This window comes from Phyllobates terribilis, unplaced genomic scaffold (assembly GCF_046119375.1).
Source record: "Phyllobates terribilis strain yellow unplaced genomic scaffold, ASM4611937v1 Scaffold_6960__1_contigs__length_40880, whole genome shotgun sequence".
NCBI classification, from domain to species: Eukaryota; Metazoa; Chordata; class Amphibia; order Anura; family Dendrobatidae; genus Phyllobates; species Phyllobates terribilis.
This window is the reverse complement of record NW_027369702.1, coordinates 25,192-40,242: the sequence shown is the minus strand read 5'-3', so window position 1 is coordinate 40,242 and position 15,051 is coordinate 25,192. Positions and strand designations below refer to the sequence as shown.

General features: G+C 41.6%; 1 protein-coding gene across 1 annotated transcript; it reads right to left on the bottom strand.

Annotated features, from left to right (window-relative positions):
* Positions 1–575: 575 nt before the first annotated feature.
* LOC141251353 (uncharacterized) lies at positions 576–12,675 on the bottom strand. Its single transcript, XM_073670311.1, is given in 7 exon segments — positions 576–846; positions 1,666–1,802; positions 11,985–12,100; positions 12,103–12,134; positions 12,136–12,275; positions 12,353–12,566; positions 12,653–12,675. Coding segments are annotated over 7 exon segments (933 nt in total).
* Between the last annotated feature and the right edge of the window lie 2,376 nt (positions 12,676–15,051).

Below are 15,051 nucleotides of genomic sequence, written 5' to 3'. Positions count from 1 at the left end.
AAAAGTGGTCCGGGCTAAGAACCTTTGTCAAGAGTGCTCTCTTGCAACTATAGAGCCCGGCGTGTGTGAAAGGGGCTCCGGGCTCTATACCCTTTTAGCCCAAAGACCTGAAACCCGGACCGTATTTGGCTATATCCGGGCTCTATGCCTTTATATCCCCTGGCTAAAAAGCCATTATTCTAGTAGTTAATCTTTGAATATACTTTCACTGTTTCACATCTATTAATATTTTTGGAATATACTACTACTGGTTGTGAACTTTAGGACATGGCATATGACTGTAAAGGATACTAGAATCACTTCAAATGATTTTAAGAAATAAACTCATTTGCAAGGATAAAAAAATTGGACAAGATGACAAGCTCTAAAGGGTTGTGTGGTCAGAGATGGAAAGAATTTGACTCTTTTTTTTTTTCCAGAGATGGACAAGATGTACTAAAATGTGTCCGGATAAATGGACATATTTCTTAGTATAAAACATATCTAGGATTGAGGATAAAAATCATAAAGCCAGCTGAATGCACAACCCTTATTGTTCCAATGCGAGTCAGATCTGAGAGGCTTGCATTCTCACTTCATAAAAAAAGACAGAGTTTGATTATTAGCGTAGATGGACGACAATGTGTAAATTCGCATTTGATGGAGCGGGAGATGTGGCGCACGAAGAAGAAGGAAGCACGGAATCCAACAATTCCATGCACGAGGAAGAAACCGAAGCAGATGCAGACCATGTACTCGAAGAAGAAGGATGTTTGCATGAAGCCTGACATGTCAGAGTGTGCATTGTAGTAGTATAATCAGTAGTCGCAGATGAATTAGCCGATTGAACTCCCACACAGTAATGACCTGTTTAAATAGTTTAACAGAAAAATATGTGATTAGTGGTTAGGAACAACCAGAAACTATTAGCGTATAGACAAGTATACAGTACAAATCAATCTTATGCATGGGAAATAAATGCTAAACAGACTCTACAATTGTATAGCATATCTAGGAGCGGCCGAAGGTATCCTAACTTCAATTAAGTTCATAGGGTATATTCACACATCTTTCTGTTGGTGTTTATCGCTATAACCTAATTTTATTTCCTCGCTAGGCAGGCGTAAAAAATATTCACGTATTCAAGGAATTCTATTTTCTGAAAGGTAACTAAGGAAATAACAACAGATAGAATTACACATACACATGTATCCGCACTTATAAACTGTTTGAGCATTTCAGTAAAGTATATCATATTAATATCTTTTAAAAAAGTGTCCAGCTAAGTTGACAGATCGTAACGATTGGCTCCTGGATCTACCCCTGGTTATTTCTATAGAAAAGAAGATCAACTTCAGTTTACAAAATAGACATTTTAACTTTTACTCTGCTAAGTACATTGCATTACTTGGATATTTCAGAACCATTTAACTACTTGTTAACATTTGATATCCATTCAAACTTAGTTAAGATCTCCTTTCTACAACACTTTCAAAGTCCAAAAAAAAAAACAAGATGATTAGAAGAGGGGAAAGAATATGGGGATATACATCAAACAATAATTACCTATACTTATAACTTATAATAACAGAGATATGTTGGCGAAAGAATCAAATGGCATAAAAAAGTTGCATTTAACATCGCACAAATAGCAAAAGTAATAAATAAGAGAAATAGTGTGCGTACCTCCACCACCATTCATGATCTTCAGCAGCTAATTGGAAGTATGTCAATGCATCGGTAATGAAAGCAGTGACTATGATAACAATAATGAACACAATAGACAAGATGCTATAGATAGTGTAGATCCTATGACCCAGAAACTAGCTGTAGGATCGGTGAGCTTCTCCAACGAGTTGGGCTTAAGGAAGTTTGAAACTCGTAACAATGGCGGAAGAGAGAAGCTATACTGTATAACGAACAAGAACAATTTTTGTGTAATCTCATTTTGATATATTCAACTCTTCAAGACTTGTGTTTACAAAAGGACGACTATTCTCTCTCTTTTGTCTCATACAATACAAAGCAATACACTCAAAGACTTTCAATTACAATTCACTATTAACTTCTATTCAAGCTTAATCCTAAGCTATGTATAGAAGATCACAAAAGCTAGCTAAAACCCAATGCGGAATTTACAAACGTGCTAAATTCTTATTGGCTGACAAGGAGTCTGTTGGGCCGTTTAGAGCAACTCCACTCTACCCAATCCTGTCTTGACACGTATGTAGCTCGCTAACTGTTTCAGACACGCGCGCTGCAACAATTCTGTGCCACTTGCATTGTTCAAGAACGCATTTAACACGTGCTTTTTATGTTGCCAGCCTTCTACGCGCTTCGCTTGTTTAGAAAGTGTTTACATCCTTCTCTTAAGTCGTCCTTCCAGATAGACTCCTTTAAGCTTGATAACTTCAGCTCGCCTGAACTCGCTGAACTTAATTATCACCAAAGCTTTAAGCGACCTTCAAATCACTTCAAGCTACCTTCAAGCTACCTTGAACTCTGCATACACTTTGAGTTCCAATAAAATGTCTAAGTTTGATCTCATCAAAACTAAGGAACATAGTTAAGCTATCTCAGCTTTACTAACAATTTCCCCCTTTTTGATGATTTCAAACTTATTTGACTCATTCACAAAGATAACATATGGATTTGAATAATATCTCGCTTAAACAGATAGAATAATGAAACAAGCTCACTTACACATCACCTTACCTTTCTTCAGCTTGCCTTTCATTCCCCCTAAGATCAAGACGTGAGTTTGAATCCTTCTTGACTTTGGTGAATAGAATAGCATTCCTAAATGCACATTTCAAAATTCCCCCTTTTTGACATCATCAAAAATGCAGTCAAAGTACAACACATAGGGAACTCTCGAAACTCCTTAAGTATACTATCTCCTAGGCATGCTTGAAAATCAATAGGATCAAGGTATGCGGAGATAAGCATATAAGCAATCAATCAGGAATAGTGAAAAATGATAAGCACGCATAATATTCATTTTAAAAACAGATACATCACTGGATGAGCAAACACAACACTAAGGCAAAATATCGGCAAGCTTAGACAAAAGGCTAAAGATAGCTGGGTAAGATCTGAGCTGAATCGTCAATCCTTCTTCACTTGCAACATCTCACTTACAACTTTAGCTATCTGAGTAAGCTGGTAAGCTATTAAAGCTAACCGTTCATTCTGTTCCTTGGCAGCGTCTCAAATAGCTCGCTCAATTCGATCCAGGGACTGCATAACACCAACATTAGTCACGACTGATGTAGAGGCAAACAGGGTTTCTTCACACTTTGGTAGCGAGAGTTTGGGAGGTGGCTTAGCATCTGGCTCATCAGATTCAGCATCTTCCAGATCTTCAAGAATCTTCTCTGTCAGCACCTCGTCAAACTGCTCTTCGAACTCTGAGCTGTATACCTGATGCTTTTGCATCAACTTGGCTACTAGATACGGGAACGGAATGTCTGCCTTCGTATTAGCCAGCAAAGTGGACATGTGAGTGAACATAATCTGTGGAGTGTCGATAAGCTCCCTCTTCAAACACTTATGCAGGAGCACACCATCAGCAATTGTCACGACGTCTCGCTTATCTTTCCTTGGCATAATATTGCGTACTATAATGTAATGCACCACACGAAGAGAATAGGGTAGGTAGTCTACCTTCAGCTCCTTCTCATTTGCGTACTCGCTAAAAAGATCGTGCTGCTGGACCCTCGCGGCCAATTCTTCTTCAGAACATGGTTGAAATTTCCTTGCCCAGTCTCCATGTTAATTACCTCAGCAAGATGCGTGACTGGAATGAATAACGACTTCTTGTTCCAGGTAACTACGATCATCTCGCTTGGATGATTGGCGTCCACCGGCTCATAAGGTTCATGTGAGAATAGAAGGCTCTCACTAGATCTGGATTTGCTCTTGTTGGGGCCACTTCAAGGGTATCCCATCCCTGCAAGCTAAGCATATCGAGAGCTTCGTCGAGGTTGAACTTCTCTTTCAGCGCTTTCCACGTCTCTTGCGTTGTGATTACCGGCGACAAAAGAGATCTCTTGGCTACCCCCGCTGTGATAGGAGGGCGTGAAACTGGAACGATTGGAAGCTGAGAGCTAGTCGTACCTATTAACCGCTTTACTCGTTTTCCTTTTGACTTCTCAGATGTTGATGCAGGGAGAGGCTTGGTCACCACTGGTGCTGTTTCCTCTTCATCGTTTGCAGCGTCCTCTTCGTCATCTGAATCAGCAGGAATAATGTGACGAGGTCGCTTCTTAGAAGCGCTGGTAAACTCACCAGGTTGTAACACTGGCGCGGTGCGAATCATGTGAGCTAAGGGCTCAAACTCTGGTTCAGAAATCGGATTCTGATGGACCACAAGCGCCTTGCCTTCTTTGGAAAACGCGACTCAGCTGAGCCAGAAACTGCTTGCTTGGTCTTTAGCTTAACATGCGAATCCTCATCTCCAGAAACTCACGCGGTGGAGGGTCGCGCACTGAAGACGGAGTGGGCGATCTTGATTTTGCGTGCTCCTCAGCAGCATGCTCCTCAGAATTTGCCTGAGATGATTTATCCTGAGCAGGCTGAGTTTGAGGGGTCTGTGTGTGGTGGGATTGTGTTTTGGTGGGTTGTGGAGGTGTTTGGGTGGTCTGTGTGTTTGAGGACTTGGATTGTTGATAGGCCAGGTATTCTAAGTAGGCGGCCTTTTCTGCGGGTGAAAGCTTGGCAAGAATGGCACTTTGGGTGGAGTCGGATGAGGCCATTTTCAGAGGATGGAGATGATTGAGAGTAAGGATGGGAGAGTGTGGAGGTAGAAGATGAGAGTAGATGGGAGAGAGAGAGAAGAATAAGGAAACGTAAAAAGGAGAGCTTTACATACCTATTTATAGGTCTTCTCAAACTCAGCGTGCTCAAGACTCTAGCACTCCAACGGTCACAAGCAACGACTCTATCTCAAACGCTCTCTGAATTCTGACACGGATCCAGCAAAAAAATATACTTGACAACGGCTAGAAGTCCAACGGTCACACGTTTTGAACACATCATGAATAAATGAGGACGCGTGTAGCATAACTCAACACGTGGATTCTGAGCGTCCTTTCTGAGCGACACGTACCAGCGACCTTACCACCCAGACTCAGTCTTACCCAGGGATGAAGAAAGCGTGACTTAAGATAGAAGTAATGTACAACGTGTATGACAACACAATTATCTGAGGCAATAAAAATACAAACTTGTACACAAAAAATGTTACACTTGGAAACATGGAATGTACATGTAGAATATCATGTATAGCACGCAGGGAAAACATAATATAACACACACAAGGTCACTCAGGGTAAGCTGAAACACATGTATTCACTCATGAATACTTCCAAATGTGGCTAATAGGGTTTGGAAGCGTTACAGAGGAGAGGGATTTATGGTGGGAAGTGTAAGCATGAATCATATCTCGTTTGGCTTTGTAATGGGCTAGAAGCGATCATCATGTCTTACTAGAGGGTTGAACATGAATAAGCATGCAAAGTAATGAACACTTAATCAAGAATGAAGCTCAAGTGCAATCATGCCTTTTATGATCCTTTAAAATAGATAACACACACAAAGAAGATAGTACTAATCCTCATTCCTAAAGTTCCCCATATGAAGTACAAATATGCATAAGTTAGTCAATATAGATGGAACTTATCATGCTTACCATGATTACCTCAGTCAATAGGGATCATCCCCAGAAGCAACCTTAGGTGGAGGAAGGGCAACCTGTTTAGAGGCTTGGTGAATATGTCGGTGACTTGCTCCTCAGTTCTGCAGAAAGTGAGCTTAATATTCTTCTTCTCCACGTGATCTCTAAGGAAGTGATGTCGAACATCAATGTGTTTGGTCCTCGCATGATGGATAGGGTTCTCGGAAACGTTGATGGCGCTCGTGTTGTCACATCGGATCTCTATAGTGCCAAGCGTGACGCCGAAGTCCACCAATTGTTGCTTGAGCCAAACCACTTGGGACGCGCAAAGGGCCGCTGCAATGTATTCGGCTTCAGTAGTCGAGGTCGCTATGCAGTTTTGCTTCTTTGAGCCCCAAGAGACGAGTGAGGGACCCAGGAATTGGGCCATTCCAGAGGTACTCTTGCGATCCACGAGGTACCCGGCATAGTCAGCGTCTGAATACCCTATGAGAGATAGGGAGCCTCCCTTAGGATACCAAAGACATAGGTTCTCAGTGCCCTTCAAGTAACAAAAAATCCGCTTGATATTCTGAAGGTGACTGGCCCTTGGGTCGCTCTGGGCTCTCGCGCATAAGCTCACAGCAAATACAATATCAGGTCGCGAGGTAGTGAGATACGTAAGGGACCCTACCATCCCTCTATACGCAGTCTCGTCCACCTTCTCTCCACTCAGGTCTGCGTCCAGCTTCGTAGTGGTGGAGATGGGAGTAGGAAAGGGCTTGCTCGAGTCCATAGAAAACTTCTTCAGAATCTCGGGCAAGTATTTCTGTTGATGAATCTGGATACCTTCCTTCTTCTGAGTAACTTGTAAGCCGAGGAAGTAGTTGAGCTCCCCTATAAGACTCATGTTGAAGCGTGAGGACATAGTCTCCCTGAAGTCTTGTACAAGATCGTTGTAGTTGAGCCAAAAATGATGTCGTCGACGTAATCTTGAACAATAATGAGATCCCCTTTAAGCTCCCTTATGAACAGCGTCTTGTCCACAGCGCCCCTTCGGTAATTGTGCTTGATCAGGAACTCAGATAGGCAGTCATACCACGCCCTAGGGGCTTGCTTCAGGCCATAGAGTGCCTTGTCGAGGAAGTAAACATGGTCAGGAAAGTCGGGATCCTTGAAACCTGGAGGTTGCTTGACATAGACCTCCTCGTTCAGGCTGCCGTTCAAGAAAGTTGTCTTCACGTCCATCTAATATAGCTTGAAATTCTTCAGGGCTGCAAAAGCGATCAATAGGCGGATGGCTTCTAGGCGAGCTATGGGAGCGTAGGTCTCGTCATAATCGATGCCCTCTTGCTGACTATATCCTTGCGCTACCCGTCTCGCTTTGTTTCTCACAATGGTGCCTAAGTCGTCCAACTTGTTCTTAAACACCCAGCGCGTCCCTATAATGGACTTGTTGGGAGGCGTTGGAACAAGTCGCCAAAATTTGTGTCGCACAAATTCTTGTAGCTCCTCTTGCATGGCTACTATCCAGTCCGGGTGCTGGAGGGCTTCCTTGATATTCTTTGGCTCTACCAGGGATACAAAGGAATGGAAGGACGCCAAATTATGGAGCTGAGAACGTGTGAAGACGCGGTCGGAGAAGGGGGTGAGAATCTGGTCAGGCTTGTGGGAACTCTTCTGCTGGTAGTTCCTGGTATTCATCGTCAAGGCTTCAGGAATCGGGTTAAGTGAAGCCGAGGCTGAAGTAGAGGTTGACGGTGGTGCTGGGGTCGCTGAAGCAAGAGGCAGGGTCGCTGAGAATGAGGCTGGTGTCACTGAAGGCAGTGCAGCTGCAGAAGCGTCCGTCTGTAGGGTCGTTGAAGCCTTCTTCGATGGTGTTGTAGCTTTGGGGGGCCTTCCTTTGTGCTTGGAGGGTCTCCCTGGGCCTTGCCTTGTCGAAGTAGAGGCTGAGCGATCTGGTGAAAAAACGTGAAAGGAGTCGCTGACGCAGGCAGATTGCTTGAGCTAGCGACAGGGGGAGCCGCCACGTCTTCTTCTGGAATGGTGCCTTCATCTGTTGGGGAATCCTCTTCAGGTGCCTCTTCCTGAGCGTCCTCTTCTGCGTCATCGAGGTCGGGGCTGTCTCCTTGTGCGCCTGTATGTGAGGGAGCGTGGGGAGCTGCCTCGTCATCATCACTGTCCGTTGCATGAGATGAGACTGAGGAAGGACGGTAAGAAGGCATGATAATCGGAGTAGCCTCGCTTGTCTCAGCGTCACTCGCAGCGACCTCTGGAATTGGGCGCTCTTCGAAGGAAACATGGATGCTCTCCTCCACCTTTCTTGTACCCTTGTTAAGCACCCTGTAACACTTACTGGAAGAAGCATATCCAAGAAAAACGGCCTCATCGTTTCTAGCATCAAATTTACCTAGGTCATCCTTACCGTTATTGTGCACGTAGCACTTACAGCCAAAAGCGCGTAGGTGAGACAGGTTTGGAGTCTTTCCTTTGATGAGCTCGTAAGGCGTCTTCTCAAGAATCGGTCTCAGCATTGCACGGTTCATGATATAACATGCAGTACTAACCGCTTGTGCTCAGTAGTGTCGTGGAAGGGAGCTGCCCAGTAACATTGTGCGCGCCATCTCCTCCAGCGTCCTATTTTTGAGCTCGACTACACCGTTTTGTTGAGGAGTACGGGGTGCTGAGAAATTGTGATGAATGTCGCGTTCCCTGCAAAATTGTAAGAATTGTCCGTTCTCGAACTCTAGCCCATGGTATGAGCGAATAGAGCTGAGAGGGACCCCTAGTTGCTTTTCAAGAAGTAGAACTAAAGATGAGAACTCCTCAAAGGCCTCATCCTTAGTTCTAAGGAAAAGTGTCCAGGTAAAACGGGAAAAGTCATCAACAATTACAAAAATATATTGCTTACCTCCAGTACTCTGAAGGCGAATGGGGCCACATAAGTCCATGTGAAGCAGTTCCAAGGGTCGCTTTGTAGTAACTGACTTCTTGGGGGCGCTAATGATTTCCTTGTAATCTTGGCTCTAGCGCACTCTGAGCAGTGAGTCATTGTATCTGGCTTTATATCTGGTAGTCCCCTTACCAACTCCTTGGATTGTAACTTGTGTACGAGATGAAGGCTAGCGTGCCCCAGTCGTTGATGCCACAAATTTGACTGTTCTTCCAGGGTCGCTAGACAGAGGTGTTTGGAGGTCACAAAGTAGTGATCAAAAAGATAAGTATTATCGACCCTCTTACCTTTCATAATTACCTCCTTGTACGAGTCTTTGACGCAGCATTCTGAAGTAGTGAACGTCACTTCGTTTGGACCTTGATCACAGATTTGAGCGACACTTAGGAGGTTGAATCTGAGGCTGTCTACTAAGCTCACATTGCGTACTTGAATATTTGGGGTGAGCTGAACGCTTCCAGTGGCCTTGATGCGTCCTTGTTTCTTGTCTCCGAAGGATATGGAGCCTCATTCGCTTGATTGAAGCGAGAGTAGAAAATTAGGGTCCCCTGTCATATGACAAGAGCACCCACTGTCGATATACCACTTGCTCCTCGCTTCAACCTGTATTCAAGAAACATCAGATTTTTGGTTCCCATCGAAGCCGAGGCCTCGTGGGTGGATTAGTAGTAGCTCCCCTAGATATTTCCCTTTTAGGCCTATTAGCATGCTTGGGATCTATTGGGTCATAGTATGAGGGATCATTCAGGTCTACTATTATATGTGGCTTGGACGCATATCTGGCACGGTTCTTTTCTCTGAGAGCTTGCTTAGAAGCGCACTCATGGACCCTGTGTCCATTGTTGCCACAGTGCGTGCAATACAAGTTGCCTCGCACATACCCATACTTACCCTTTCCTGGCCGGAAGGGCGCTTGTTTGTCAAGCTTAATTTTCTTGGCTTTAGTTCTCGCCTGTTTGACATACATCTTATGAGCTGGTTCCCCATGATACCACTTAGTTTCTTTTGGGTTATGTTCAAGTGCCCTTATCTTGTTTTCGAGATAATCATTTTTACTTTTAAAAGACTGTAAATCTTGAGAAAGTTTAAGGTTCTTTTCAGTCAATGACATGTCCTTAGAAGGGGCACGCTCAGATGTTTACCCTAAACTGGGTCTAGAGCGGACAAAAACTGTTTGGTTGACAGTTTTTGCCTCAATAGACTGATTCAGTTTGTCAATTTTAGCTAAGATTGTGTCAAGTTGAGCTGAAACATTCGAGTCTGAAGGAAGGGTGATGTGTTTGCCTTTACAAAGTTCACAAAACTTTGTAACGATAACCGTTTCACCCTTAAGCTTTTTGGTCATCTCAAGTTTTTCAGTTTTGAGGACGCTAATTTCGTCAGTGTACTCAGTATTCTGAGTCATCAGCAGATTACTTTCCTCAATCAGACCTTGACAGAGATCAATTAGATCTTGTTTGGGAAGGACGCTTAATTTTATAGAAGATACCTGAACAGGTTGATCATCATCAGATTCTTCTTGGGCCATTAGGTAGCGTCCTTGCATGTCTTCGCCAAGATCCAGTTCTTCATCTGAATCTCCCCAAGTGGTGAAGAACGCCTTCTTAGGTTTGCTGGATGTAGAGCTCGCAGCGACCTTCGGTTTTCGTGCAGGTTTTTGCTAAGTGACCCTTTTCTTGACAATTGTAGCAGGTAACGTTTGTCAGGTCTCGCTTAGTGCCTTGATCCTTCTTGAAGCTACCTTTGGCTTTGAAGAACTTTTTGACCATCTTGGTCATCAGCACTATTTTAGCATCCTCACCCTCATCAATGGAGGTCTCGCTCTCAAGTTGTTGTAGTACCTTTGTGAGCTTAAGAGCAGTTCCTCTTGATTCCTTGATTGAATGGGCTTGCTCGCTGTCTTTGATTTCTTGAACTCGGAATTTCCCAGCAAGCGTTGCAACTAGAAGAGTCTTGGTTGCTTCTGTCATCAGCATTATCTTCTTGATAGTGTCATATTTAGTGTTAACACCATGGATGAAGGCTAATGACAGCGACCATGGTTCAGTGACTATTCCGGCCGCGCTCATCTTATCAGCTAGCACTTGGAATCTTGAGTGGTAATTTGACACACTTTCGGATTCAGACATCTTGAAGGAATGAAACTCCCTTTGTAGATCGAACTTTCGATTGTTCTTCATATCATCACTCCCCTGATGCATTTCTTGAACTGCCTTCCACATTTCTTGAGCGGTAGCGATGCTCATGATTTTGTCCATATCTTTCCTCTGAAGAGAGTTGAGGATGAGATGGCGAGCCTTAGCATTCTTTTCCATTAGAGCGTACTCTACTGGTCCCCAAGGCTTGGCGGTTGTTACAGCTTCAACCTTATCATCACCATGCTCGATAATGTTCCAACACTGATAGTCGGTCTGCTGAATGTAGTTCTTTGTCATGGACATCCACCAGTCTAGCTCGCCTTCGATCAAAAGGTGAGGTTTGTTGAGCGAAATCCCAAGAAGGTCCTGGTTGGATTCTCCAGGCATGGTGTTGATTCTTGAGAGGGAAAGATCGAGAGTGAGAGATGTTGCAGAAACTTAGAACAAGAGAGATCGAAGCAGAAACCTGGGTTCTTGAACGAAGATCCAAGCTCTGATACCAATTGTAGGATCGGTGAGCTTCTCCAACGAGCTGGGCTTAAGGAAGCTTGAAACTCGTAACAATGGCGGAAGAGAGAAGCTATACTGTATAACGAACAAGAACAATTTTTGTGTAATCTCACTTTGATGTATTCAACTCTTCAAGAACTGTGTTTACAAAAGGACGACTATTCTCTCTCTTTTGTCTCACACAATACAAAGCAATACACTCAAAGACTTTCAATTACAATTCACTATTAACTTTTATTCAAGCTTAATCCTAAGCTATATATAGAAGATCACAAAAGCTAGCTAAAACCCAATGCGGAATTTACAAACGTGCTAAATTCTTATTGGCTGACAAGAAGGAGTCTGTTGGGCCGTTTAGAGCAACTCCACTCTACCCAATCCTGTCTTGACATGTATGTAGCTCGCTAACTGTTTCAGACACACGCGCTGCAACAATTCTGTGCCACTTGCACTGTTCAAGAACGCATTTAACACGTGCTTTTTATGTTGCCAACCTTCTACGCACTTTGCTTGTTTAGAAAGCGTTTACATCCTTCTCTTGAGTCGTTCTTCCAGATAGAGTCCCTTAAGCTTGATAACTTCTGCTCGCCTGTTCTCGCTGAACTTAATTATCACCAAAGCTTTAAGCGACCTTCAAATGACTTCAAGCTACCTTGAACTCTGCATACACTTTGAGTTCCAATAAAATGTCTAAGTTTGATCTCATCAAAACTAAGGAACATAGTTAAGCTATCTCATCTTTACTAACACTAGCAAAGATGTAGTAGAGCTCGATATATATGGCGCTGAAAGGCCAAAAGCCAGCCATTTCCATCTGGGGAAGCGTTCCTCTGTACCAAGGCAAAGGTGGAATTTCTCTGCAGGTCCACCTAACACCAACAATGGGAATGTGACAACGCCATATAAGCATGATCACAACAATTGTGCTGAATGGAAAAGTTGTAGTCGCGTTGCAAACTATAGCCACAGTGTTGAGGAAGCAGAATGTAAGGAACAAAGGTCCATAGAAGAGACATCCTATCAAGAACAGATTCCTGACCTGCCATCCAAAAGAGTCGAATTATATATTTTGCTAACTGCCGATCCTTTAAAATATCAACATGACACATCACATACCCAATTTCCTCCTTTAAGCTGGCAGTAAAAGGAAGTAGTTGTGTAGCCAACAATTGGTGATGTAATTGCGTAGATGACAACCAGTGCAGTGAACAACACACCTCTGTTGTATGGATAGAATACTCTGACTAGGGAATGAAGGAAGATGAAGACTGCTCCATCTACCGCTCCATCAAATGCGAATTTACACGTTTTTATCCATTGACCGCTCCATCTAATATATTGATATAGAAGGTTGTATTTATTTTTCAACACAAATTGAAAAACTCTAAATCAATAAATAGTTGCTATATGACAAACTCGGATTGAAAACTGGTAATCATGAAGGTTGTACTACATCCTATTGTTCTTGGGTGTCTTTGTTTGGGAGATCTTGGGGCCCAAATCTGGTTTAGCTTTCAGATGGTTGTCACTAAAATCTGTGTCAGTAACTGCAGGGGGTGAGCTCTTCCTCCTGCTTAGCTTTGGTGATTTCGGTCGAGTTGTAGGTATCTATATCATCAAGAGTTGGTCAAAATTGAACTAGCTAATGGAAGTGAACTTAAAATTATAGGGTTCAATGAGATGACAGACACAATATATAGCAAGTAAATAAGGTACATTAAGGAATCATACAATATTCAAAGAAGACAAAATGGTAAACTAAATACTAGAGTTGGCAAACCAGAAACAAATTATCCAACCCAAGTAGATCAGATTTTATGTATCATTTGTTGTTATCTATAGACCAATTAAAAGGAAACTGAATTAAGTACAAACAAAAAATAATCATATTCTTTAAGTTATATAGTATTCTAGACAAACTATTTGGGGTCCGTTCGGCATGACTGTGTCTTAATAGGTATGTGTCTGAAATAGGGTCTTATGTGTCTAAAACTTATTATCCAAAATAAGATGGGGTATGGAATAAGTTGTGTCTAAAATAGAAATTAGTGACTTATATTATAATATTTGTTTGGCATACAATGTCTTAAATCATCTTAAAAAATAATAATAATCCAAAAATACCCCTTAAATAACCTAATAATATAGAAACAATGTAATGAGAATGAAAAGAACGAATGATATTCAATGAAAAAATGATTTCAATGGCATCAGGCGTAAATATTCCAAATTGTAACATAAGACAAAAGAGTGAAAAGACTTATAAGTCACATAAGCTATAATATGAAGCTTATTTTTCTAGGCTTATTTGGACTTATTTAAGACTTAAATAAGACCATTTAAGTCCACATAAGACACGGGTATACCGAACGATTTTTATGACAATTTAAGACCCTATGACTTATATTCCGAAGTAAGACACATAAGACATATAAGTCATGATACCGAACAGACCCTTGATCTCCTAACGTAAAACTGTATTCAATGTCGAATAGTCTTACTTCACTTACTAGTTATAAGTGGTGTTATTATTGGTCTAATAACAAAAAACAATAGTATTAAATGATGATAATGAGAACAAATTAATAGCTCTAACTCAAAGTATTGACGATATTAGAATGAGGGGCCCAGGGAGAAAAGACGGGCATTTAGTAAAAGTCAAGTCGGCCAAGAGAGGAGGGGCCAAGATTTACCTACCTATTGTACAGTAGCAAAGAAGTGGAACAAAGAAGAATAGTTAATCATCTCTTTGATATTCACTTTGAATGATAAACGTTAGTTAAGGAGGCAGGAAAAGAATCACCTAAGAATGAAATCTCAATATTTGAGAAAGAAGTTTCCTAAAAGGATTTTAAAACGGAATCAACAGGGTTGGACTGTTTCTTAAAGTAATGCAATCTAGTAGTTCTATATAACTACTTTTAAGACAAAGTTTTACTTCTTACTTGTTTGACTAAGAAACGCCAAAGGAATGGACGAGACTGGATGAGGTAATTTAACAAACATAATATTGGATATGAATATTTCAAGGTAGGTAAGCATGGATTATGCACTACTGGAATTAATGTAATAATTTTTCTCTAGTCAAGCCAAACTCATAGATTACTTTTAATACCAGATGTATTGATTAGAGATTAAGCTATCAAGGAAAAACTTTTACTTATTGATAATTGATTGCCAAAAATACAAGAGACCATAACTATATATGCTAGTTCTCCTAACAAGATAGATTTAACTAACTATAAAATATTAATTAAAACAAAAATAGATCTCAAATAACTGATATTATATTAGACAAGAATAGTATGGTTAGATAGGATCAGGATCATATCACTAATAGACACACGGACCACCATAATTGATGTATATATGTCAACAAAGAGGTCCTTGAAAAAGGTGTTAATTCATACGTAAATCCTGAATGTGTAGCTGGGTTAATATAACAGCGGGTACAGCCTCCAAATGCTCTAGTTTTCCCTCAGAAGAAATAAACAATAACCAACGAAACTTAACTCAAGTGATGCGAAATTGTTGTTCATTAAGGCTACCCTTTCAGTTGAGTTAACACAAACCTTTTGACATATTTATTAAGCATGTAGTCGAAAATTGCATCTACAAGAGAAGAACAGTATACAGAAATAAGAGATAGGAAAAAAGAAAATTTGGCATCATTACATATGTAATTTTTATTTTGATATAGATGAAGATCAGCACATGCTAAAGATAAAGAAATTAGTAGTTGAGATTACAATATGGAGTCTATACAAAGGGGAGGAGGAGGGGAGAGATTGAGAGCAATCGCTTGCCCTCCGGCT